Below are 26,802 nucleotides of genomic sequence, written 5' to 3'. Positions count from 1 at the left end.
CCATCACTAAAACTTCCAAACATATAACTAGTTGTATAATATACTGTGATAGTAGATGCAAACTAATTCGAATTTACATCAAAAGTTATTAACTAACTAGTATTAGTAACTACTGTTGCTTTCAGAGGGCACCTTGAACACAGCACTCCTGCCTTCATTAGCAGTTTTATTTTGCCCTAGCCACAAGGGAGCAACTTCAGCCTGTCAAACAGAGGTAAAGTGCCCACAGCAGGCAAACAAACCAGGCTCCTTGTCTGTTTGGTTCTAGATACTGTGGAGATGGTGACCCCAGCTAGTTGACCTACTGCAGTTCAGTTAATTTATGTGTGCTGAGATGTACTGTTAGGAGAAGGAGATAGAACAAGACCATAATGTTGAAAACTAATGGCCAGAAATTTGAAAATAAAACAAAGGTTGTAATAAACCATAATCCTTAAAGGAAACTTAGCTAACAAGGTGTAAAACTCATTTGTCTCTACACTGAAATTTCAATGCTCTGTGAGAGAAATCTTTATAAATGTGATGAAACCCTGTACTAATACGGTACAATGTGTGTTTAGTAATACATCATATGAAGTGAAATATATAAACCAAAAACCCTTGCACCTCGATTTCTTAGAGGTCCCCAATAAGGGCTTTTAATTCTTCTTGTAAACTGCGTGAATGGTAAGGTACTTGAAATGCACAAACATGTGAGCTTGGCATACTATGATGAGAACTTGTTTCCATGGTTACAATTATTCTGAGTTATTCTTAAAGCATGGATGTGTTTTTGTAAACACATCCATGTTTTTCATGGACACACATCCTAACACTTAATCACTGTATGTTTGATAATTACATTGAGGTTTAAAAAGAACACACACACACTCACCCTGTTGTGTTTCTGGGAGCGTGACTCTTTGGTAGGTTTGTCCTCTGTTTGCACATGATGTGTCTTCTGCTGTTGAGGTTTAGGTTTGTCAGCAGAGGGAATAGTCACCAAACCTGCAGATTAATGTCAGGAAAATTAACATTGGGGCATTACAATAAAGGCAACAAAAGAAAGCAATTATATTAACAAATATGATTAAAGCAAATTCACAAATAAAACAATGTGGTGCCAGATTTAGAGTAAAGGGTCTCTATAGTCAGGTTCCACTAATTTGTTAAAGACCACACAGGTGTTTTCACTTAATTTACCTAATTAGACCTGCTCTCAGGACTGACTCTGTCTCTCTGACTTTCTCGTTAGCTTTGCTGCACCTGTCACCTTTATCATATTAATTGGTACATGGTGTTTGGTGACCTCATGTAAATCCCAGCCTAGCTCTGCCCAACACCAACCCAAGCCGAAGTCTAATCAGCCAGAATAGAAAACAACTGTGCGAGTGTGCGGGGCCTTTAAGTCTTAACAAATCTTCAACTGTTTCCAGCCTCATAAATTTTCAGGGTTGTGCAGTAAAACTGGCAGTTGTTTTTCACAGCAGACATTTTGACTTGTCGCAGTAGGAAAAGCACAGGTGTTATTAATAACATTAACAATTGCTCCGTTCTGTTCAAGTGTCTCAGTGAGCCAAGCCAGTGCAATAACTGGATCATTTCATTGGTAGCTTTTTGATGTTATAATCATATTTCAGAGAGAAAATTAACCCTTCAAAAATAAATTATTAGATTAACCAGAAACCACTTGTTTATATTACTTAACATATCTGTGTGAGAGAGGGATCAAAGGGATAAATCATGCTTTCAGTTCTCCAGATGATTTGTTACCTAACTATTGACTGTCTACTTAGCTCACCATCATGCCCCCTTTCCATAAACATGAATTAAGTTACATAAAATATATATATTTTTCACGATAATATGTAATGTTACGCAAATGTTATTTCTTAAATAGTCCTAACATTAAAACCATGCATGATGGCATGATTTGTTACAGTATGGGACAGAAAATGTAGAAGAAAGAGGAAATTATAGTCCCTTTCCATGAATATGTTTTTTTTTTTACCTGAGGATGTCCGTCTTGTGGCTAAAGAGGAAGAAGAGCCAATGGAGGCAGATGTGGACTGGGATCTGCTCGGCTGCTGTCTAAGAGACCTAATGGCAGGATGTGTCCCACTGCTGCCACTGCTCTGAGAACAGAGGGAGTCGCTGCTCTCTGACTTCACCAGCCTGGATCATTCAGACAAACAGATGATAACACAAAGACAGTAACAGTTAACAACAGTAAAGTTATGGCATTTTATGTAAACCATGAACCCAAGATCCACCAATCAATCAATCAATCAATCAATCAATCAATCAAACACTCCACATCTTGCTTCTAACCAGGAGAAAGTGTTTTGAAGATTTTTTTTCTCAAGTCAAAGTCTTCTTTTCTTATTAATCATAAGTCATGTTAGACATCTGGACTTAAAGAACGGACAAAACAAACACAAGAACATTCACCATCATCATACCTCTTGCGAGGATAACCTCCAATTATGTCCGTGTCCCAGGACCTGCGCTTAAGTCGAGCTACATCAGCATTCTGCAGAGTCTCTCCGTCAGGCACGCTTCCTGGTTCTGACATCACAGCAGGGGAGGGGGCGGGACTAAGGGCAAAGGGGAGGGCACACGGCTCTTTGGAGCAGGTGGTTTGGGTCTCGTGCCGAATCAGACGGGACTGGAGCCGTACAAAAGCCTGGTCCCGATCCAAGGACCGTTGATTATCCAGGCAGAAACTAAATGAACAAATAAAATAAATTAAAAATTGTAACAATAAAAATAATAATAATATTACATTCAGAAATAATGGAGACTGATGTGGCTTCTAGTGAGAGGCTGAACTTCTGAATAGTCGCTGTACGCTTTGTAGAAACTTACTCTATGCCGTGATAATGCGAGGCTGAGGCCTTGTTGAAGGGCATCTGGCTGACTCTCCGAGGAGAGAGGTCTGGTGACAACTGAAACACATTATTACTGAACAGAAAGAGAGTGCACAAGGACAGATGAGTAGAAGTGGGGAATAGAGGAAGAAAAGGGGAGAAAAAAATGAATAAATAGTTTGTCAAAGAAAATGTTTTCTCAATTTAATATTCTCTTCATTAAACTACAGAAACATAGTGTACTAATCAAAACAAACAATTTGGTGACAGAATTATTAGCTCTACTGGATGACTGTTCTGCTCCAGAATTTTTAAGAAACTGTTAAAGGCTAATGATCATAGTCAAATCCTCATTATGGACTAGTTAAAATTATGTCATTCCGAACTATCTTGGAAATAAACCCACACTGTTATACTGTTTACCTGACTGCAGTATGTGTATGTTCATGTGAAAATGTAGTGAACATCTTTCTGCACTGAGTCAATTCATTCATGTCCATCTTTGTTTATAAAACTATCTGGTACTCTGTTTCTGTTGCACCCTTGTCTGGCTGTAATCCTGTCTGCTTGTGTGTGTGTGACTGCCTCTGTCGTTATGTTTGTCTGGTTATGTCTGTCTAAGTGAAAGCCTAGATATATGAAATTTAATTCAGTTAATCCAGCCATCTGATAAACTTTAATCTGATGTGAAGGTGCTACTCAGCATGGAGTGAGAGAGGAAGACTGAACCTACCCTCTATTGATAGTCAGTGGTTGTAGCTCTGCAGTAGGCAAACCATCAGATGTGAAGTGTTTCAGAAGCTCTTTGGCGTCTAGTAGAGCAGAGGAGCCCTTTTGACCGTCTTTAGGACCAAGCAGGCTGTCACTCGAGCCTGGACCTAACAATCCAAATCTAAGACACAAAAAATATAGTGATTAGATACCGTACAATAAGAATTAAGACTCTACTTGGGGCAGAATTGGCCAAACAAAGGCACTATCCTAAGTGGGGCTGTGTGATATTATATAGATTGTGTGATGATTGAAAAATGTCTATTGTTTCATTCTATGCTCTATCCTTTATATCATTTTGTCACAAATCACACTGTATTTCATCATTTGGACGATACTTTGCATTCTTCCACACTGCACAGATGCAGACAGGAAATTTGCATGAAGGCAACAAAACCAAACACCACCTTTCACCACCTATGCAAGAATCGTGTCAGATAGGATAAAAACAGTCAAGGGATGAAAGCCACAAAAGTAAAGACACAAACAAATGGCCCCAATTTACACAGTATATTTACATTTGATTTGACATAAAATGTACTATATTATAATATGTATTGTTATCTGGATATGAAGAGACTTGTATCAGGATATGAGATTTTGGCCATGTCACACAGCCCTAACCCATAGTAGCTTCCACTTACCTCCTCTTCTGTCGTCTCCTCTGCAGGTTCTCTATGTTGTGGAGGACACTCCTCTCAGGCCAGTCAGATGGCTGTTGGAAAATGGTCTGAAAACCTACAATGACAAAACAACAAAGCTCACACTTGCAGAATTAGATAAGGCCTGTTTACAGTACTTAAAGTGGAAATTCTCTTTAACAAGAATGTGTTGAGAGCGATTCTAGTGGCATGAAACGTTGTTGTATGACGGCAATGCAGTGATTGAAAATATGACTAATAGTTTAAAAAGCTGACTTATTGACTCCCTCTCCTTCAAAGCCTTAATTAGCTGATCTCCATTAAAAAGTGCAGTCACAGGGTGCTTCATTTTATAAATTTTATAAACTAGAAGTACACTGTGCACCCAATGGGTTTAATACTAAATGAGCCTTCAAGTTGTCAAGTTCTGTTGGCTTTAGTTGTCTCACATTAACATGTCTAAAATACCAAGTAATTATTAATTGTCCAGCCTCTGATGCTTTTATGTGGGTTGGTGCTGCTTGAACCATAAGCTGGAGCTCACAGTAGTTGATGTGATGAAAGAGAAGAGGAGGGAGTTATAAATTATTTTAAACACACCTTATCACAACACCTTAAGGGAAATGAAGTTCAGCACTGCAGGGAAAAATCAGTAAGACTTTGTACATTTTAGAAAAGTGGAGAGACTACCCTGCCCATTTTGAGCATTTTCTAACAGCAACAGTGGAGTGTGGTACAGGCATTTATAAACAAACCTACTGTGCCCAATCTATCATAACGGCCAATAATGTAGGCACGACGTACTGTGTGATGGACTGCAAGAGTTATTCCAGTTTTCACTTGAGCCAGGTCAACAGACTGAACTCTTGGCAGACGAGACCCTGAATAGATTAAATCTCAGCATCTCAACTATCAGCATATCAGCAACTCTGCACTTTTCTTATGTTTGGGCAGGAAGATTATATGTTATCTCAAGAAGGACAGAAATGTGATAAATGTGTACATAACAGGTTCCCTGCCGAGACGAGGATGTTCTCTGTACCGTAATGGCCTGAGGACCAAAGTATATTATATGGGGAGACTGAAGTTCTCCGGCAGTTTGACAGCTCACACAAAGTCATTCACACCTTTGGGCGATACAGACACACAATTGCATGACATTCTTTATGGATTGTAGAAGCTATTTATTGCTGTATGTGACGTCTCTGGACCAGAGGGTGTGAACGTGTACATGTGTACACCTTTACAGCTATCATTACTTTTGCTTTTGAAGCTTGCTGCCTCAACCCTTTCAAACTTCAAGTATGTCCTTTGAGGTTCTGGACAGCTGATACATATAACTGGCACAGAACTTGATATCAGGAGGATGCACACAAATTCCATGATGTGGACAAATGGCAGTTTTGCCGGTAAAGACACTGATCTATTCTAAGACTATTACACTCGCTGAGACGATGCCTGAATCTAGTAGCATAGATAATTACACAATAAACATTACGATGGACAACGTTGTGCTGAGACTCCAAAAATAATTGGCAAACAATGTCACAGCATTTATGACATGAAAACTGCAGGTCTATTAGCCCCACAGCTATACTTTGAAAATCAGCACCGCCCTCACTGTGCACATGTAGCTCTAGCTGCAGGCCTGGGACCTGTTTTATTGCTAACAATTTATTTGCGCATTATTAGCTGGCATTGTTTCCTAAAACTGTCATCCTATGAATGTGCATGTAGTGAATACTGATATACTGCTGTGTATAACTTCATGGTCAAGTCAAGAATATTGTTTAGGTAAATGTGTGAACTAACATGAGTTGTTGATGTCATTTTTGGATTTTTGCACACAGTTTTGTAAGATTTCTTTATAGTGTTCACTCGGAGTACATCTTTAGATTAATAATATAGGGCTAATTCACATCTGCAACACCCATAATATGAGTACAATGAGCTTTATCTATGTGCACAGATTGAGGCAGGTGACCAGGTCTTTCTGTCTCATTCTGTTCTTGAACCTCCTGGTTTACAACAAAATCATAAGTCAGACTGTAATTACAAGCAGCCGAGTCGGAAAAACAAACAAACAAACATTCATGTCAGCATCCTAGCTGTAATTCTAACAACGGCGATATTTTCCACATATCTTATTATGCAGGAAAAGATGTCTTTGTGATTTAGGTTTTTCATTGTGTTTATGTGACAAAGATTGACCAGCCTACTGACAAATTTTCCACTGTTTGCATCTAGTGTGGCTTTGAGCAGATGTGAAAATACAGTTGGCTTGTTTTTTTTTGTCTCTTTCTTCTTCCATACCTGAGGTCCTGGCAGTCTCCTGCTCGTGTGTCAGACAGGTGTCAGCAGAGGGCAGAGTGGAGTCAATCATCTTCAGATATTGCTCCCTGGCCAAACTCAGAATGACCTTCAAGTCGTTGACTGGTATTGAAGTTGAGGCTGATGCTTCTTCTTTCTGTCCTGGAAACACAAGCAGAGGCTGGTTTTCATTTTGGCGACATTTTAGATTGAGCTTATGGCTCACTGGCAAACTTACAGCTGGTGGAAGATTTTGGCATCAGTGTTAATGTTACATAAAAAGTGAGCTTATGATTGATTGTCTTCCAAAACAGAAGTGTATTCCTTTAATTAGTTTCAGTTTTAATTTAAAGCTGCACTGGGTAATTACACTTTGGTAGTCTCACATAAAAGAAATGCACAGGGCTGTTATGACATCATAAAGGGCGAAGGTGAGCTGTTGAAATGATATGTGGACATTTTTATAGTTTCTCTCTATAAAGCAACAATTTGGCCAAACAGTTTTATGTAAAAGAGTTTCATCAAATGTTAAACTTTATTACCACCAGCATAAATGTATATGTAAACTCAAAAAAGAAACTTTTTATTTCTAGTTCACGTATCTAAGGTTAGTTTAGTAGTAAAATACTGAAGATGTTGAGTATTTCTTGCATATCAACAGAATCTGCACAGTGACGTGGGTATAATGGAGAAATGAAAGTTGAGTTTGATGTCCACGGAAATGGAAAAAGAGAAACATTATAACTGAAGTCCTTGGTTCACACATGCATCAGCTTTTATACTTATGCAGCAGAGACACAGACTGGTTACAGTCTATGAGATGAAGACACCCATGATGGTGCTCTTTCTCTCTATCTCTCACACACACACACACACACACACACACACACACACACACACACACACACACACACACACACACACACACACACACACACACACACACACACAATCAGAAAACTTCAGTGCTTCTAAGTTTTGCAACTTATGAGGACATGCCTTTTTCCAATTTAATGCCAAGTCAGAATATATTGCGATGAATTTCATTAAGGCCTGTGGTCTGTCAGGCCTCTTCATTCTGCTCACGGCCTTTTCAAAGAATAGTCCTAACACTTTTCCTCAAGTCTGAAGAATTTCACTCCACTTCCTTTAATCTGGATCCACTCCACTGGTGTTCCACTATCTTTGCTTGCCAAGTAGACATTATGTGGGTTTGTAAAATAATGATATTTCAACAGTCTTTCTATGCACCAGCCTGTGCTGAGGGATGGAAAGAGGCGTGAGTTTACACTGATGACAGATCAAGAAGTTTCAAGAATCTCTTCCCTCCATCTCTTTGTCTCAGGATATAATGTATCTTAAAGACTGTTGATCTCAACTCTATTTATATTAAACAAGCAACACTGAGGACTCCTGTCAAATAATTTTTTTCTACCTGTTGGTAACTGAATAAAACAAACACATATAGTGAGTAGCACAAGTGGATTAGCACATCGTCTTGCTTCACTAGTTTTATAGAAAATATTTTTTCAATTATAAAGGGCTGCAACTATGGATTGTTTTCATTGTTAATTCATCTACCAATTATTTTTTCAATCAATTAATAAAATATCATATGTCAAAATGATATTTAATTTTCTTGTTTTGTGCAACCAACAGTCAAGTGTTCATTCAAATTTTTAATATGTAAATATTTGGCATTTTTGCAAAATTACCGGAATGATGAATCAAGTATTTAAATAGTTTCCAGTTTTTTTGGAGATCGACAAAGAGCTTGAGCAAGCATCCCTTTCAGGCCAAGTAACATTATCAAATTCGTTTTATTACCCTTTTATTACCTTTATTACCCCTGATGAAGATACACCACAGACATTAGTTAGGTGAGAAAAATAATATAAATCTGTTTTGTGACAATTCTGTTCCCATAAAACTTCCAAATCAGTTATCTCCTCTACTGTGCTGTCAGGGGGTTGTTTCCCTCTCCTGCTTGGGGGAATATTTTGACTGACATATTTTAATGAGCTTAAGATGCTGTGTTGAGGGCTCGTCTGTGGTTATTATGCAACTTTAACATACAAGCAATTAGTTAAAGCACAACAGTAGCTCTAAAATATATCTATATCAATTGTGATATATTGTGATATGAATTTGTGATGAAATCTGTCTGGCTAGACAGTTTGCAATCATTTGCATTATTGTCTACATAATGCTCAGCTCTATACCTTTCTTCCTCAGAACTACTATATATTCTGGGATTCATTTTCCATTTCAGGAGCTCTTTAAATGTTGTACTTACTGAGATATTCTTTGAGTACCAGAGTCTGAACCTGGGTCACCTTCCTCTCTCTCTTCAGCAGGCTGTCTCCTTGGAGACAGGGCAGAGGGCGGAAGATGTCGCCTACAGCTCCTGCTGATCGAAGAGAGACACTTAGTAATAGGGAAAAAACAGAATGATGAGATAATTTGCAAACCTCAATTGTGTATTGTTTGGAATGGGACTCACTGAACATTTTGATTTTGTTCTAGTCGGATCAGGGGCAACAGAGAGGTTTATGGGCACTCCACCCCTTAGTCAGTTTACTTCAAATATTTGAAAAACAATGTGAAAAAAAAAAACTTAACTTAAATATCCTTTGAATGATTTCAAATCCCTAAACCACCACATACCCCGGAACCCAGACAGCACCTAAGCCCTATGAAAACCTGGGAAAAACCCTGTGACTGACAGTCTGGATATCTCAGCCTCTGCAGCTTTGAAATTGACCAATCTGTTTCACGTAAATCCCTGAACTTTATGGAAGACCAATACATTACTGGATTACCCTCTAACAGCGAAATTTGCAATATTGTGGTTTGAGGATGATCCCAAAGGCAAATCCCTTACACTAGGGAAAGTACTGGCATAACAAGCTTGAAGCTGAATCTTTGAAATTGTTATTGGTTTCACATGGCTGACAAAAATTGATATTCTACTGCCTTCTTAAATTTCCTATATACTAACACAGTATTCATACTTAGACGCTTGGATACATAACACCATCAATTAGACACAAAATCACACTGGTGGAATCACTCACAACTCTGACATATGCAACATGTGATTAGGGTTTCAAGGAGACTATGCTTCATTTTAAAGTAAAGAGGCTAAGAACAACTGGATTAGTAAACAATAACAAAAAGATACACACCTATGATTATTGCTCCAATATGTAAATGGATGGTTGATGAATTACATTTTACAAAGGTGTATTGATATACTTTTGTTCAGGTGCAACAACCTTCAAGGGTGCATTTTAAGACTTTCATTTTGACTGAAAACTCTGCCGTGACATTGCCACAGTTAGGGCACCTTTTATAGTCCTGCTCTGCATTTAAAAATATTTCAAAAATGTCTCCTGAAGGTTGCATGAAATGTTAACAGCAGGGAGTCTCAGGAGGAAACCCCACAATAGGTCTCTTGAATATCATATAAAGCCAAAGAACATTAAAGGATTTTCATCACAAAAGACGCTTTAAGTTTAAGGAACAAAACAACCAACAGCGTGAGATTTCCATTTCCACAAATGTCCATTCATCCATCTAGTCCCCTACAAACAGGACCAGTCCACCACCCAACCATCTATACATTCACTCTATTCCTCCTCCTCCTATCAATACCCTTTCTCACTCCTTCGCGTCTTTAATTGATTGTTCTTATTTAAGTGACAAAGATGAGAAAAGCCTTAACAGAACAGTCACAACTTTCCAGTGCTGAGAGGAGGGAGAAGAAGAAGTGAAGAAGGAGGAAGAGGTGGCAAAAAAGAGACATGCAGCACAAATGAAGAAAATCTCTTGAGTCAGAAATAGCCAATAGCATTGAAGACTATCACTTTTTGTAACACAGGCTAGCCTGATGAACAAGGACAGCTCCTCAACCTCTGTCAGTGAAGCCAGAAGGGCTTCTACTCCAATCAAGCTGAGCAGCAGCTTTAAGAGAACAGGATGTTTGAAGGGCTTTTCTTGTGGCAGAGAACAAATTACTTCTACGTGTTCCAAGGCCTCCAAATGCTGACAAAATACTAGTGCTCTCTAAATTTGATTACAGTACAACAGAGGTTTTCAAACTGTGAGGCGTACATGGAGAAACATGAGTCAAAGATACTGTGTGAGGTGGAAGAGACATGTGCATGCTGGTGTTCTAAAAACAACAGGAAGTTAGTTATTGTCGTGTGGACTGTTGATTTGTCCTGCTCACCAACACGGACAGACTACGACACAGAGCTTAAGGTAAATAAAACCCTTAGTGTAAACAGTTGTACTCCACTGAGTTCTCAAATCTGATCACACAGACCTGACACATATTAAATTCACTTACACTTTCCAAGGATACCATTATCTCTGATGTCTATTGCTTATAAAAGTTCAATAAATCCACTTAGAGATCAGAGAAAAAAAAGACACTCAGAAACTCACTTGAGAATGAGTTATCTTCAGTAAAGTAGTAAAATCAAAGTAATGCAGTGATAGTTGCCTGTTACATCCATGGGTACATTGCAAAGAGGAACTGCTTACAGCTAATGTGGCATACTGTTAAGAGTGCCAATTTGCCAAAACATAAGCAAATATAAGCAAAGATTTAGGCAAAGGTGTCTTGACTTTAGGCAGTGGTAGCCTTTGAAAACCCCTGCAGTACAACATTAGGACATAGGGAAGTTAGATAAAGGTTTTTGTCAAGCTCTTGCTCACTTTCTCAAATAGACTCTTAGGTCCAAGATACTGCAAATCAACAGGTAACAGATTAAAGTGACACCAAAACATCCACAGTGACACACACAGAGACACAGACACACACACAGAAACACACACACACACGCATCTCTATGAACATGACAACATAATATACCTGATGATGACAGAGACTTCTCTTTCAGCAACCTGGTGACGGTTGCCATGGCAGCCGCTCCATTAATTTGACTGTCTGAGTGCAACATCCTGACCCTGCAGGCTCCACACCCAACATCGTCTGAGCCCTGGACCAGCAGGAAGTAGTGAACGCTTTCACCCTTCACCTCTACGTCAGGCGCTACTGTGTGAGAAAGGAGGGACAGAGGTTACATCACGAGTTACTCGACAGCAGAAAAATACTGTTATATAACTAATTTTGTTGTATAATAGTCTGCTGCTCCCTTTGAATAGTTTTTATCTTATTCTGCATACGTTTCTACTGTATAAATTGCTGGTCAAGTGCATTATTATAGAACTTATCCCTGCTGTCATTTTTTCTTATTTTTATTTTTTTCTACTTGCGGGAAATCCAATTTCCCCATGTATGGCATATTAATTATACCTTCTTTTATATTTTTTCTCCTGATCCTTCCAGCAGTTTTCCAAATTAATTCAGTCCCATTTCCAAATCTGCTTCCAATAGAAGGTTTTATTATAATGAATATAAGTGTAGTCCTAGTTACCAATCTATATCCCTACAGAAGACGATATAGCTCCTCTCTTTTGCTGCCAGTCATCCATTTAATGAGGTAATGAAAAGGGCTTAAAGAGAAATGTTTTACCAGGTAAGGACTTTGGTCTCCTGGCTATAGATTCCCTCCAGCGCTGGGAGCTGAGTTGGCTGGCTGTGGGCTGAGCGATGGGGGTGACTATACATGACAGGCTGAACAATGCTCCAACCTGGAGATAGAAACACAGTCAATAAACCTAAACACACAGTCCCCAAGTCCCATAAATCACACACAAGATGAATCTTGTATCTATCTTCTATGTCTGATATACATTTGCCTGTAGACTAAAGAAAACAGATTCTCCTTGTCAAGGAAAAACCTTTAAAAATGTCCTTCTTTGCTTCACTCGAAATTACAACTTTCTACAGCAGACTTCTGTACATATAAGAGTACAGCTCATGGGCATATACCTCTCCACGCAGTGACCTCAGCTGGTCCAATAGGAGTTTAGCCTTAGCTGACTTCCCACACAGACCTCTGTTTGTTAGTCGTTAAGGAATAGTACAATATTAGCGAACAGAAGCTACCAACCACATTTTGACAGGAAAATTAATTGGGAACATTTGCAATAAAAAGCTGCAATTTTTAGAATATCAATATGCATAATATATATTAACAGTCAGTTTTATTATGATACCTATCAAATACTTTACTTGTGACATTATACTACATGGTATTAATATACTAAAATCTGAACATATGGCGTAGATGTTCCACACATGCAGGTTCATTTAAATGTGGATTGAAGTAAAAGTGATGTTACTTTAGTTTTCTTTTTAAGTGCACAAACACACAAAAACACACACAAAAACACACACACACACACACACACACACACACACACACACACACACTTCGAAACGAGGATACAGTTCAAAGTGGGTGCTGGACATCAGAAAGCTGGGCAGGTCTAACAGATTAACCAGCTGAACCAAGTCCAAAACTGGTGTGTAGTAATGACAGACCTGCAAACTCAAGACAGACAGAGAGAAGGTGGGTGTGGAGAGAATGAAATAACGAAAGAAACAAACACAGAGAAGAAGACAGTTATTTACATTATCAATTAATCCATCAATTATTTTCTCTAATTGATTGATAAAATGTCAGATCAAGTATCAACAGCCAAAGGTGAGGTCTTCAGGTGCTGTGTTTTGTCTGCCCAACAGTATAAAACACAAAGATAATCAATTTACAACAATATTAATCATAAAAAAAACTAAGAAAGGCAACAAATCTTCACATTGGAGAAGAAGAACCAGAACTGATAAATGACTTACAATACTTGTTGATTAACCTTTCGTTGACCTACTAATCAATTATTTCACAAATTGTTTCGGTATTAATAAAAACCTCAACACATCTTTTGTTTTGTCACACACACACTAAAGCCTTACTCACATTAAAAAAGGCCTACATTCAACAGTCTGTCCTAATTATCTAATGATCTTGTTATGTTATAAGAAAATCAATAATATATAAATCATTTGCCACATAGAAAAACAGGTCATTTGCATATACAGACATTTACAGGAATACAGAGCAAAGCCTGAAATTTCAATCTCATAATTTATTGAACTGGAACAAAAATGAAGTGCCGACCTATTTCTGAGAGAGTCCTACAGATTAAGAGCAGATGAAGATTTTAATGAATACTGGTTGAATTCCTACTTTTGCTGGCAAGATAGGAAAGTTTATTACTCCCTTGTCCAACCCAGTGAAGAGTCTGACTAATGTAGTGGCCTGAAGAGATGAACCAAACAGATCATTAAAACCTCCAATATTTAATTGTCCTCATTACTTACAACCACTTGAAATGATCCGTTGTAATGGTTTAAAATTGCATATGCCTGTGGTTTAAATGTTTTTGCATGTTTAAACATGACTCAGTATGCAATTACTGTAAAAGTGACTTCATACAGATTGCAGTGGTGCTCTTTTTTCTTGGCAGGGGCATTACCTATTATTCTCACTCATTTCTTTTACATAGATTGTTGTAATCTAGTCTCATGTGTGCTTTCCCCTGTACATAGTTGAGCACAGAAGCCTTCATAGAGCTACACTGACGGTATTTTCAACAACAGAAATCTTATATTCTGTACTACTTCCATGTCCAGAAGTAAGGGTATAACACATTAGGCAGCAACAAGTAATTGTAAATGTTGCTGACCAAAAAATAAATAAATTCTAGCAGTTACCAACTGATGGATAACTTTTAATGCATGTTAAAATGCTCAGGAGTGGAAGAAGTGTGAAAGTTGTAAAGAAGATTTGGTGAGAAAACTGTTTAAATCCCAAAAGAAAGAGTAAGGTGAAACTCTTCCCCTCCCTTGACAAACACGGTTAAGGCGTTATTAAAAAGAGACACTCCAAGAGACTTAATGTCACCGATGGAAGAAGTTGTAGAGCTGTTTAATCTGTGAGAGAACATTCATTACAGAATAAATTTAGAAGAACAAAAAGGGCATCTGTGACATGATTCAGATGAATTACTGCCATATATGTTTTGAAACGTGTGGAATAGATGTACAGTTTACATTTAAATTTAAATCTGCGGCGTTTGAAGTGTTTGCATCATTGTGGGCGGTGCTGAAGCTCAACGAACAGAACTGTACTATGTTAATATTAACTTATAGGATCAATATGAAGACACACCTTGATATTAAGTATTTAATCATGTGCATTAGCTACAATTACACCAACATTAGCGCAAAAGCAGTTTTTTTAAACCGCGGATAACAAAATGTTAATTAATTAATTAATTAATTCCTTAACACTGCCTGACAAGTTTGCCTTTCTGTTCGGACTGAGAGAACGCAGACACACAACTGCAGAGAGTAATGTCATCACATGCAGTTACAAAGCACAGCAAAAGGTGTAGCCACAGTGATTCTGGTTTAATAGCACCGTGCTAGGCAGGTGACAGGTCTGTGTCACAGCGTGGAAATTAGCATGGTCACCCAGATGTCATATTTACATTGAAGCTGGAATAAATACCCATGTCTGCCGCAGAGTCATTTGACCTGCGACTGAATGGCTGATTTTACCATTTCACACTGAAGACAAAAGCCAGATGTTAGTGGGTGTTAGCAGGTTTTTTGTCCAGTATAAATGAGGCTTTAATTGAATTTCTCAAAACAAGCTACTATATAATATATCACAATACTAGATTTAATATGCTAACATTTAATATCATTATATATTATCTAATAATAACAATAATAATAATAATAATAATAATAATAATAGACAACCATATTACAAGTATGTGATACAAGCATTCCTATACTTCATACTTGCCTGCAGGTTGTTCCTAATGTGCAGTAAATTTCCTAAATCTCACACTGAACAAACACCTCTTGTTTGGTGGTCACACAGCAGTGTGGCCTCTCTGGCCACTGAGCCTGTGTGTGTGCGTGTGTAATTATCACAGCAGTCCCTCCTGACAGTGAGGAGGCCTAATAGTTTTTGTCTGAGCATAGTTTAGATTGTGTATGTGTATGAGTGCGTTACAGAGCCAGTTATCCCAGCAGTGCGGAGTTGTGATAGTTTTGTTGTCCTCAGAGTTTTTTTTTTTTTTTTTATTGTGTGCCAAGACAATCATCGCCATCTGCTTCTCTGTGCAGGGATCTGATTAGATCACACAACACACACATAAACACTGTCTCACTCTCCATGGACACATTAATGAGTACACACACCTTAACTATGGAAATCTGCTGTGTTAACTGAATAATGAGCACACACGACAACACAAACACTCACTAACGGATGCCAGACAAAAACTCACAAAGCAGACAATGGTTAAGATAAACACAACACAAAGGTATCACTACTCTTGCCTGAGGAACTAATGATTCTTTTCAGTATTTCTTTAATGTGTACAACCGCATCCTCTCAACCAAGTGTCTTTAAAACTAATCTAATTCATGCTAATAAAGGCTGTGTGTGTGTGTGTGTGTGTGTGTGTGTGTGTGTGTGTGTGTGTGTGTGTGTGTGTGTGTGTGTCATATCTGGCCATTACTTCTTGTGCAGAGCTCCTGTGTGGTTTCATTGTTATGAATATTAATCTACATAAGAAAACTCATTACAGAAATATACCAACTGTTATAAAAGACCTTGTCTCACAGACTACATTCTCTGTACAAATACAGCTTTTACAAAGTGCACAGCCACCACAATACAAACATACAACCAGAGCACATCTTCTCCACACAAAGGTACACACACTCATTATAGCACCCCAAACTCAAAGTACGCATCAGGTTGACAGGGATGCCATTAGGTTTGCAAAATCTTTAGTCAAAAAACCAAAACAGTGGAGGAATTAAAATTTTTCAAACTAGATGAAAGTTAAGTTAGTTAAGAGACACCACTGGCATCCCTAGAGCCATGCCACGAGTTCCAGCTCCCCTATTGTGAGGATTTGAAGATTTTCTCTGTTTCATTTCATTGCAAACTGACTATCTTTGGCTGTTGGAGTGTTGGTCGGACAAAACAAGTGAAACATGAAGACATCAACATGGACTCTGGGAAACTTTTTTTCTGACATTTAATAGAGCAAATGATTAACTGATTAATTAAAAAAAGCTATTACACACTTTTAGTAGAGTTCAGTTATCGCTGGGTTTAATTAAATTCAAGAGAACTGAAATTTAAAAGCAAAAATATATGTATTGCAACTACAATGTCTGACAATGTCCTCCTGTTGTGATTAGTAAGAGCTTGAAGAAGTAGTTCTGACATAAGGTCATATGAGTCACTCACTGTCAATACTAGATACATGGACATCAACTGAGGCTGCACACTGCGTGGATGGAGATATCACAGCGAGCTGACAGCTCACTCTAGTTTCTCAGGACCAATGAGTGACTCATATCAGCTTTAACACAAATACCTGTGAGCCACTCTATCAAAAAAAGAGGAGGAAAAGATAATTGAATAAAGACAAATGGATCTTGGCTGAAACATTAGTGCTAAATGAAGGTAAGGATAGCCCTATAAAGTACATAAAATTTGGCGAAAAATTATGTACAAAAGATGAGTGCAAACCCCATGGAAGTAATGTATGACTACAAATTTCCCCCTGTTGAAAAATTGGGCATTAGCCTTCCTTGATGATCTGTTAAATCTATATTCTAATACCGTTTTCTGGCTACAAGGCCAACAGAAGAACTAGGGGTCAACTCCCATTGGCAGATAAAATTGATTTGATTAATCTGACTGATGGTCCTTCTGTCACAGTTTCCTCTATGCGATTAAAGGGCAACCAAGAACTGACCCTTTTCAACCATCTCCTTCTAGCCACCAGATATCATTAGAAGATGAAGTGTGTGCAGCTCATTCAAGTCTTTAGCTAGGAGGTAAGATGTGGGTTGAACTAAGGGTTAAAGGTACACTTCTACCCTAAATTAAAATTCAGTCATTATCTACTCATCCCGTCAATCAAACCTTCCCTAAGGTTTGTAGGAATATGACTACACAGTAGGGCTGGGAAATTAACTGAAACATTATCAAATATATATTATCAATTATCTTGCTCATGTCGGTTAAAGCTTTCCCCCGATGCAAGTGTTCATGAACTGTACCCTTAAAAAAATAGTACCTTGTGTCCAGTCACATGCCTTCACCCCTTCCAAGTAATGTTAGTGAGCGTTCACTCAAAGTGAAGCTGGCGATATGAATGTCACAAGCGCGAACACTGAGCCTCAGGCTATGTCCACACTAATACGTTTTAGTTTTAAAATGAATCACGTTTGCTACATTTACTCCTACTACACACTAGTCACATTATTTCACCATAGTTTTCTTTGTAGCAGCAGAAATTAACAGATTCAAACAAATTACATTTCTCTGAAAAAGATTTCTTCACTGACAATGTTTGGATCATGTGCAGGCCCTGCAGCACTCTGGCAGGAGACTGTGCTTGCTACTGTCCTTGTCAGAGAGGAAGAAACAAGAAATAATGAAACAAACAATTGGACCTTTAAAACAACCATGCAACTGTGTGGCAATAAAAACAAAAAATTTGCTGCCTGAGGCATTTGGACAAGTTAAATGAGATGCAGCTTTGACAAAGCCTGGTTCCAGACCTCTGAATTGCTGCTCACATCAACGATTAGCTCAGTGGTTCAAATGTTGTTGTTCCTACTGACAGCTTTTCTCCCCACCTGGAGAAACATTCAACCAATCAAGAGCTTTGTAGGTGGGATAAAGAATGGGGACATCTTCTACCTACATATTGTAGCTAGCTATTTAGTAAGAATGCACTAATCCACTTCTGATATCAGATATTGGTCTGATATTGACTCAAATAACTGGATCAGGTATTGCTGACAATAGTGCCAATCGATTCTATTGTTATTCTATGTTTACAACTGCCTGCACGCACTACATCATGCATCACCCGGAAGGACAGCTAAAAACAAAGGGTCAGCAGTTCTATGGCTACTTGCAATATCTGCAAAGCCAATGATTCAAGGGGTGATAGTAGTACTGCAAGAGAATGGAAAATGACAAAATATAGCAACAAAAACAGCAATAATTGTGAATGAGAATAATACAGCCTGTGATGAGTTGTCTTGTAAACAAACAAAAACTAGAATTACTGCTTTGCAGGTGTATGACTTCGCCACTCAAACTAGTTTAAGGATACTTCACTGTTTATCCAGATTGATATAAAATATTAACCATGTGTGTGAAATTTTGTCTTAATTGCTGTGTGAATTCTTGAGTTATGGCTGAAAATGTGTCTTGTGCAGTCAAACTGACCTTGACTTTTAACCAACAAAATCTAATCAGTTCATCCTTGAGTCCAACTGAATGCTTGAGCCATATTTGAGATATCATGTTAATGAGATGGGATGGACTGATGGACAACCTGTAAACGTAACACCTCCGGCCCTAGCTGTCGTCAGTGTGAGGCTTAAAAACTATGTTTTTATTTCACAAAAATGTGTGTATTTTTGAGGTCTACCAAACATGTTGAATACATTTCAGTCTTTAAAAAACTATTTTTAAAATACTTTAAATTGTGTGTTGATTACACCCAAGTTTACTTGTTAGCATCTTCTTCTTCCCTACTTTTGTTAACACATTGCTGGCACATTTCTTTGCATGTTACAACCAGCAACTATTGATCAGTGGAACCGTTTGAAACTAGTTGCAGGATGTGCATCATGGCAGCCATGTGCACGACAGGAGCAAACCTGGCAATGACGCTACTAATAGTCACAAATTCCACAGTGCACCTTACAGTCATCTTCTTTAAGCTACAGCATCCTCCACGTGGAATGAAAATGATGTGGGCAGGAAGGAAACTCGGTAATGATTGGACAAAGCAAAACAAAATATCCCACCTCCAAAACAGAGCACACACTGAACCCAGTGTGATGCTGAATGAATAAAGTGAAACAAAACGGCAACTCAGTTTCATCATCAGACTACAGTTTTCAGTTACTCCATTCAACAACAGGAAGTTTAAAGATGTGACAAGTATTGAAGCGCAAAGGACTCACCTCAGACTGTAGTTTGTGGTCTGTAGTGGTGTAGGAAGCCTGCAGCAGACTGGACCCTGATATGTGATGCACTGGAGAGCGCAGAGAAAAGCCATCGAAACGTAGCTCTGACACATACTGAAGCGCACACGCACACACGCATACACGCACACACACACACACACACACACACACACACACACACACACACACAGAGAAGGTCACATAACAGTTAAGTGATCTTACCATGACACACAATCTCTGTTAGTCAGTACTAGTTAGAAATCAGTGCCTGTGCTACATATCACAGACGTACACAAACTGTTTGACCTCCTTAAGATTGCTATAACATTAATTACAGTATATCATGCAGCTACTAAGTTCTCAAATGAACTCAAAAATTGTTATGGTTTATCATATGGCTGTGCAGTTAGTCATAAACATGCACATACACTCAAATTAGTTGTTATGCTACTGTATTACATGGCTGTAAAGTGGTGGTGGCTGCTCTCAGACATGCTTTTATTCCTGTCGGAATTCTCCTTTGTTCCAGCGCTCTCCGACTGTGAAGCCTTTATTGACTGACTGACTGCTGGAGCCCACTCACTTCTGAAGGCAGCAACTTAACAAAGGTCACTACAGTGAAGGAGAAGCTGCATGCTTGTCTCAGCATACCCCGAATTAAGCAGACAGAGGAAAGGTGACTGGGGAAAACTTTTTCCAAATGAGATTTGAGTTCGTATCAGTGTCTGAACAGTACTGGATTTTTGAGCCTGATAGCGATATCTAAAAAAGGATATATCAATCTATATTTATTTTATTTAACATTATTTATAAAAAATCACTTAAATGTGTTTAATTTAAAATAATCTTGTCAATGCTCTCTGGTGGACAAACTATTTAATGGGATACTGTTACTAAATTACATCCAACATATCTTAGGCATTTCTGTGATATGTATAATGGCAGCCAAAGAATCTGGATATCATTGTGATGGACACAACATCATAAATATTCAAATGAACTTGAAGAGAAATTGTGGGCATGTGTGGCCTTTGCTATAGAATTGCATGTTTTATTGGCTTCATGGTCTTCATTCCCACAACAAAATATCAAAAGGTCTGTGTCAAAGAAACAACCCTCCAGGTATATTCACTTGACTGGGAATGCTGCTTCAATTTATCAATGTGGAGAGGTGAAAATTTTAAAAAATATATATTTAACATAACGATGTAACTGTATATTTTTTAGATGCAAGCTGATCAATGTTTAAAATGATCTTAAAATGCCAACTGAAAATCTCCAGATTAAAGCACACCAACAGTATGAGACATAAAAGGAAACTCCACAGTGAAACAGATTGCTGATTCTCTCTAGAGGACTGTGGAAGAATAGCACAAAATTGGCCAATTCTGTCCAGAGACAGAAAACTGCTGCACCTGCCAGAGCTCTCCCGTAATGAGAAAGAAGTACAAGTGGGCATGAAGTAATCTCCAGAGTAGCAACAAAAAAAATTCTGTCAACTCACCTCGGCCTATTCACTCTGACACTAAATTGCAGCTAGAAGCACAAAAGCGGGAAAGAAAAAGACAATATATGACCAGAAATGTGTGGACATCTGGTATTGAGCCCATATGTGACTGTTTGATTGACTCTACCCTAAACTGGTGCAGTTGAAAGAGCAGTATTGCCCACCAGATCATTGTATGCTACAGCATTAGGATTTCCCTGAACTGAAAGTAAGTGCTCCAGACAGAATATACACAACAGTATGTGGACACAGGTGTCTACAAGCTCTAGCCATACTTTCATCTAAATGTACTTTTTATTCTTTAAACTCCAACAAAGGTCAAGAACAGCACTGTACCTGCATGTCAATAAGACCAGCACTGTCCTTTAAATGCAGACAGAAACTGCCCAGAGGCGTTCTCTAACATTTGTCCTTTGCCCAAGCCTGGACCAATCACTAATTGCAGCCGACTCCTCAGGGAGCGAGGTCGAGTCAGAGCAGGGCCAGGCAGGACCGGGTAGCCTCTGCCAGGGCAATACCAGCAAGGCAGAGCGATTTCCCATGACCCCTCAGTGACATCCAGTGATTCCTCTAGATTCATTCAGCGGTAGAGAAAAACCTATCCCCCATTGACTCAAAAAGTCACTCAATTTAAAAGGAAATACATGAAAATTTCGCCTGTGCCCTTGTGTGCAGTGCATGAGTAATTCACATGAAAAAGATAGAGGAACACATACGGTGGCATGAATCAGGTCTCTGAATCACAATTACCCCTGGTATAGGAGGCTTTTAAGGAAACCACAGTTTTCTCTGCCTTTTCTCACTGAGCCCAGCAAGATGTGTGCCCCATCTCACAGAGAACACTGTTCATAATAAAAAGCCCAGGGCAAGAAAGCTGGTGAGTTTAAAAGGCTCCGCCTTTTTCTCATGCCATCTACAGTACTTGTCCAGGACGCACAAATTCACAGAGAGAGAGAGAGGCTAAGACAAAAGAAGTCCTTTCTGTCAACAGCCACGACCTCACTAACTCATTTCTCTGCAGCTTTTAAAAGATCAATCACTCCTACAGTACTTCAGAGTCTTTGACACAAACACATGCATTGAAGCTACTGTATATAGATTCATAAAGGTATACACAAAGATTACAGATAGATCTTAACAGCTGTCACCCACATACACATTTTTCAAAACTTAACTTTCTTGTAACTGACAGTTTCATCATAGCACTGAGTCATGCATACACTGTACACATACACAGACACTCAATTTTCCTTTCTGTAATAAGCCAGCCTTTTTGGCCCCCAAATGTCCTGTGTCACCAACACCCTCTTTGCTGTGTTTGTAACCATTACATTGTGTTTTAACAAAAACTAATATGGCTGGGCTTTTCTCATGGTTTATACTGTATAGGTTCAAGTGAGTTTCCTTGTTTTCTCCATTTCTTTCTCCATTTTTCTACACTAAAATGAAAAATACAAAATAATTTATACTAAAAGTACTGTATCCCCAATGTTTCCTTGTCATGCTCACTTCATTTGCAGAGACCCTTACCTTCCTTTCTCTGATAACCAGGCCGCCCCTCCATAGTTCTCTGTGGTCCACACAGCTATCCAGGTCGCCAGGCTCCACCAGACCAGCACTCAGGTAGGATGCTGCTTTCTGCCACCTGGGCAAGAAACAAGAAAAAAAAAAAAAAAGGATCACTCAATGACCTGCACTGGAAGTTTTATTGCTGATTCCTGTAAATTAAGGATAAAAGTCCTGATCCATATTAATTCTCCCTTCTATGGAAGTAAAGTAGCAATATTGCTGAGAATTTAATGCAGCTACTCTGCCATTAACTAAAATGAGTGCTTCTGTGGAAATGTTTCTCAGACTATTCATCCATTACTGTAAGTCAACACATGTATATATTTACTCGTCTATCTCCCCCTAGTGGTGAACTGGGAGCATTTCAGAAATAATCATACCTGCAAATTCACACAATACTGCTCCTTTTCCTGCATTTTGAGCCTCCTTTGGAAACTTCTCATCACACAGTCATGTGTGCCAGTACCACAGTGAACTACCTGTTGTTTGTGTATATGAGTATATGTTCATTTAGTTTCTAAATGTATTGCATGTGTATTTTTCTGTCTCCTCACCCAGTCATGTGCTGTGTGACTACATTTATCTTTGCACCATGCCAGCAGGACATGTGTTTGAGGGCTCCCAGCAGAGGCAGCAGGTCTTTAATAGGAGGGGGTTGCTCAGCAGAGCCCAATACCAGCACATCCAGCAGGGCTTTACCTGAGAGGGAAATATAGGGCAAACCAAAGAGGAATTCATTAGACGCTTTCTTTCTGTCTTTCTTCTTTTTTTCTCACATACATGTCTCTACAGGATTACATTAGGGGATAGTGACCTAAGCTAGTCGCTCCACTGACATCATCTTCTCTGTTTGCACCTCTAAATATCAAAACCTGTGGAAGAAAAGTTAGAAGCCAGCAGTGACTCCGGCTCCTCAGGGCAGCTAACAGTGAAGGGTGACTGTTCCTGAACTCCTGTGGAGGTGGTGAATGCTAAGCAGTATTCTTTAAAGAGTGAATTATCACTTCGGGAGGCAGACTTGAAGTATCTCTCCTATCTCTCCCAGAGGGGAGTGCATATGTACGAAGTACAATAGGGCACCTTTTCCACAGGGCTGCAGCAGGCAGATTTTCAAAATCTATTCGCTTGAAATTGGCCCGGATCCTTGTAACACAGCTGAGGAGTTTGGGGTCAGAAGAGGATTTAATTCCACACTATTGGCAGCTTTTGGCTAAGACAAAATACCAACTGCACACATTGTTTTATGGAGTAATCTAACTTCTTGCTGCGTTGTCCCATCAGGAAACTATATGATTGTTGTTCTCATTAAGGCAAAGTGAAGAAAATTGGCGAGCCATGCTGTAAAGATAACCATAAAAAGCAAAATCATCTGAGAAGAAATGTGTGGAAGTATTCTGGATTCAACACAATTGATGAAAAAATAGGGCATTTAAGTTATTTTAAATAGATTTCATGTTAATTTTATTATACTCTAACTATATTTTTTAAAGAAAGTGACAGCCCTGCTCAGAACACAGTTAACATCAGTACAGATGACAGATACAAAATGATAGCATACAGTAACTCACAGGTCCACTGTACCTGGGGGTGGTAGCTTGTCTGACAGTAGATGCAGTCCTTCTGCAGCCTCCTCCAACAACCTGTTCAATAGAGTCATTCAGACCACATCAGAAAGACTTGGGGGGCCCACTGGCCAAAATGGCCCGAACACCAGGACTTTAATTCTTAAGACTGATTTAATTCTTGAGATCTTCACACAAGTTTCCATCTACTTTTGACCTACACATTAGGAAATGGTCTTTATATAAAATGTAGATCTTTCTAATAATTTAATATGTTGATATAATATCAGTATGCTATAACAAATTTAGATAACATCAGTTTTATGACTACCCATATTTATGTGTTTGGCACAATCCTTCAACACAAAGCAGAAAAAACAAGCCTATTTCTTTACATAAAGAACAGAAAACATCATCTGTCGCTCACTCTGTCAGAGTTGGCTGGTCATCCTTTTGATCCAGTGCCTCCTGATTACTCAGAGAACTGAGACATGACTCCACAGCAGTAGGTTTCGCCTCCTCACTGTCAGGTTTCTGATGGCCTGCGCCCAACTCTTCCCAGTCCGGGCTGCAAAACTACAAAACAATGGATATACATTCAGGACTAATAAATGTAATAAATAATTCAGTTTTCCTTTTTGATTTTTTTTAATATGCTCATTACACAAGGTGTGCACATCTACACAAAGGATTAAAATCTTTAGAAAGTAACCTTTTGTGTTAATATCACCTAATAACTGGAGTGGACTGGAAAACAAAATCAGTTTAGCTGACCTGCATTGAATTCATTAAACTATTATATTCATTTACGTAACGTAAAGGAAGAGCATCAACTGGACTTCACACAAAGACATGATGGGGTACAGTAAAACAAATTCATGTTTCAACTGTAAGCTAATTTTGTTTTATATATTGTATATTTTGTAATCTTGCTGCTGTATCGTGGCTGTAGCAGCTTCTATGAAAATAATTTTCATATTATCAGTTGATTTGTTGCTGTTCTGACAATTTAGTAACTAAGATGAAAGAACAGATACAATATGCTATGATCGTTTGTTTAAAGTATTTCAGAATTACTGAGGACACTATCCACCACCACAAAAGCAGTAGTTCAATGAGTTACTGTCAGAAAACTTGATACAGTGTAGGAAAGATCAGCAGCATTGAATATTATAATACATTATAATAACAAGGTGCTTGTGTTGCAGCTGTGCAATTTAGGTTGAACATAGACTTAATGACGTCTTTTATATATTATACTACAGCTCAGGACGTTAAGCTCCTGCCTAAGAAAGATTTTGCTGTGACAAAAACTACATGATATCACTTAGTTTTTATAATAGATGCTTTACATACGATTAGGGCCAGGAGTTCACTACAAAAGACAGCTTACTGAGTACTGAGGCAACATATTTTCTCAGTCCTTATTCTACACAGAAGTCTTCTGGGCAAAGACTTTTACCACCTCACAAATTGGGGAAAAAAAGCACACAGATAGGTGCTAATGCGCAACTCCTTGAAATCTAAATTACTGTTTGGAAATATAGTCTTGGTTCTCTCCTTTATGTCTTACTTGTGTTATTCCCTGGCAAGCCTGAACAGCGAAGTACCACCTCTGGGCTGATGGGCTGCCATTTAGAGAACAAGCTAAAAGGGAAAGGAGGAAAAACGTTAAGGAGGGTTTCTGCATTGAAGTCAGGCAGGGAAAAAAATGAACACAGTTACTGTACCTGGAAACACAGAGATCCCTACTGACTCCTGGGTTGAAATGTCCACCAGTCTGTCATATATGCGCTTCACTGGCTCCAGACCTGTGAACAACAACAACTGAGCTGCCAGGCTTCATGCTAGCCAGACTACCGGTTCATTTCAGACTAAAAACATATAAACAGCTAATCATTTAGACAATGTCATCTCAGCAAAAAGAAACCTTAAATGCATTTAAGGGTTTTTTGTTAGTTTGAGTCCAATTCAGCTACCAACTTTTAGATTAATTTTTACTGTAAAAAGGTTTTGGGTGGTTAACTGAAATGTTTACAAGCCAAAAGTATGAGACTCAACTCTCTCCTGAACCAAACGGATCTGAAGAAAGGTTGCCAGTGTGCCTTAGATATTTAGCATTGCTCTAGTCAAACCCAAGTTCGTTAACCTAGAGTTAGTGTATCCACTTATCCACACACTGTCTGAGCCACTAGCTAACTAAACTAAACTTGGCTAACATACGCACTCATTTATAATTTGTTTCAAACTCACATGTATCGTCCTCTGCCACGTCGTCGTCAGTTTGACAACAGGAAATAACCAACACATACCGGTCCATCTCGTGTAAACTCGTGTTAACTTCACGGTTTTAACTTCACGGTTAACGTTTGTTTGGAGTCATATATTTGCTGTATTATGGACAACAGTCTTTCCCGCACTGTCAAATTTCCCACCAGTTCTTCTTCTTCTACATTATGTATCGGCAGCCGGCATCAGGACACTAAGCGCGCCACCGCCACCTACTGGACTGAGACCGAAACACCAGACAAACCTGTCGACATGATGGTACAAACTTCAAAATCTTTGCACTCATCTCATT

At 38.7% G+C, this 26,802-nt stretch overlaps 1 protein-coding gene across 4 annotated transcripts in view; it reads right to left on the bottom strand.

Moving 5' to 3' along the window:
* Positions 1–26,647, bottom strand: part of mtbp (MDM2 binding protein) — a 29,356-nt gene extending 2,709 nt beyond the window's left edge. Inside the window, exons 1-20 of one of the 4 annotated variants that reach the window (XM_056379758.1) lie at positions 26,475–26,647; positions 25,952–26,032; positions 25,795–25,868; positions 24,649–24,797; positions 24,241–24,299; positions 23,214–23,358; positions 22,621–22,735; positions 19,581–19,697; positions 12,937–13,031; positions 12,477–12,543; positions 12,118–12,235; positions 11,454–11,636; positions 8,868–8,981; positions 6,575–6,733; positions 4,265–4,358; positions 3,583–3,741; positions 2,848–2,943; positions 2,442–2,705; positions 1,991–2,154; positions 875–987 (exon numbers count right to left, since the gene is read on the bottom strand). In XM_056379758.1, coding sequence (XP_056235733.1) covers positions 875–987; positions 1,991–2,154; positions 2,442–2,705; positions 2,848–2,943; positions 3,583–3,741; positions 4,265–4,358; positions 6,575–6,733; positions 8,868–8,981; positions 11,454–11,636; positions 12,118–12,235; positions 12,477–12,543; positions 12,937–13,031; positions 19,581–19,697; positions 22,621–22,735; positions 23,214–23,358; positions 24,241–24,299; positions 24,649–24,797; positions 25,795–25,868; positions 25,952–26,032; positions 26,475–26,541 — 2,433 coding nt within the window. In that variant the 5' untranslated portion in view covers positions 26,542–26,647. The remainder of the gene's footprint in view (positions 1–874; positions 988–1,990; positions 2,155–2,441; positions 2,706–2,847; positions 2,944–3,582; positions 3,742–4,264; positions 4,359–6,574; positions 6,734–8,867; positions 8,982–11,453; positions 11,637–12,117; positions 12,236–12,476; positions 12,544–12,936; positions 13,032–19,580; positions 19,698–22,620; positions 22,736–23,213; positions 23,359–24,240; positions 24,300–24,648; positions 24,798–25,794; positions 25,869–25,951; positions 26,033–26,474) is intronic. The other 3 variants (XM_056379760.1, XM_056379759.1, XM_056379761.1) reach the window with 3 other exon arrangements.
* Between the last annotated feature and the right edge of the window lie 155 nt (positions 26,648–26,802).

The sequence above is a fragment of the Seriola aureovittata genome, chromosome 7 (genome assembly GCF_021018895.1).
Source record: "Seriola aureovittata isolate HTS-2021-v1 ecotype China chromosome 7, ASM2101889v1, whole genome shotgun sequence".
Classification (NCBI taxonomy): domain Eukaryota; kingdom Metazoa; phylum Chordata; class Actinopteri; order Carangiformes; family Carangidae; genus Seriola; species Seriola aureovittata.
This window is presented reverse-complemented; position numbering and strand designations above follow the sequence as displayed.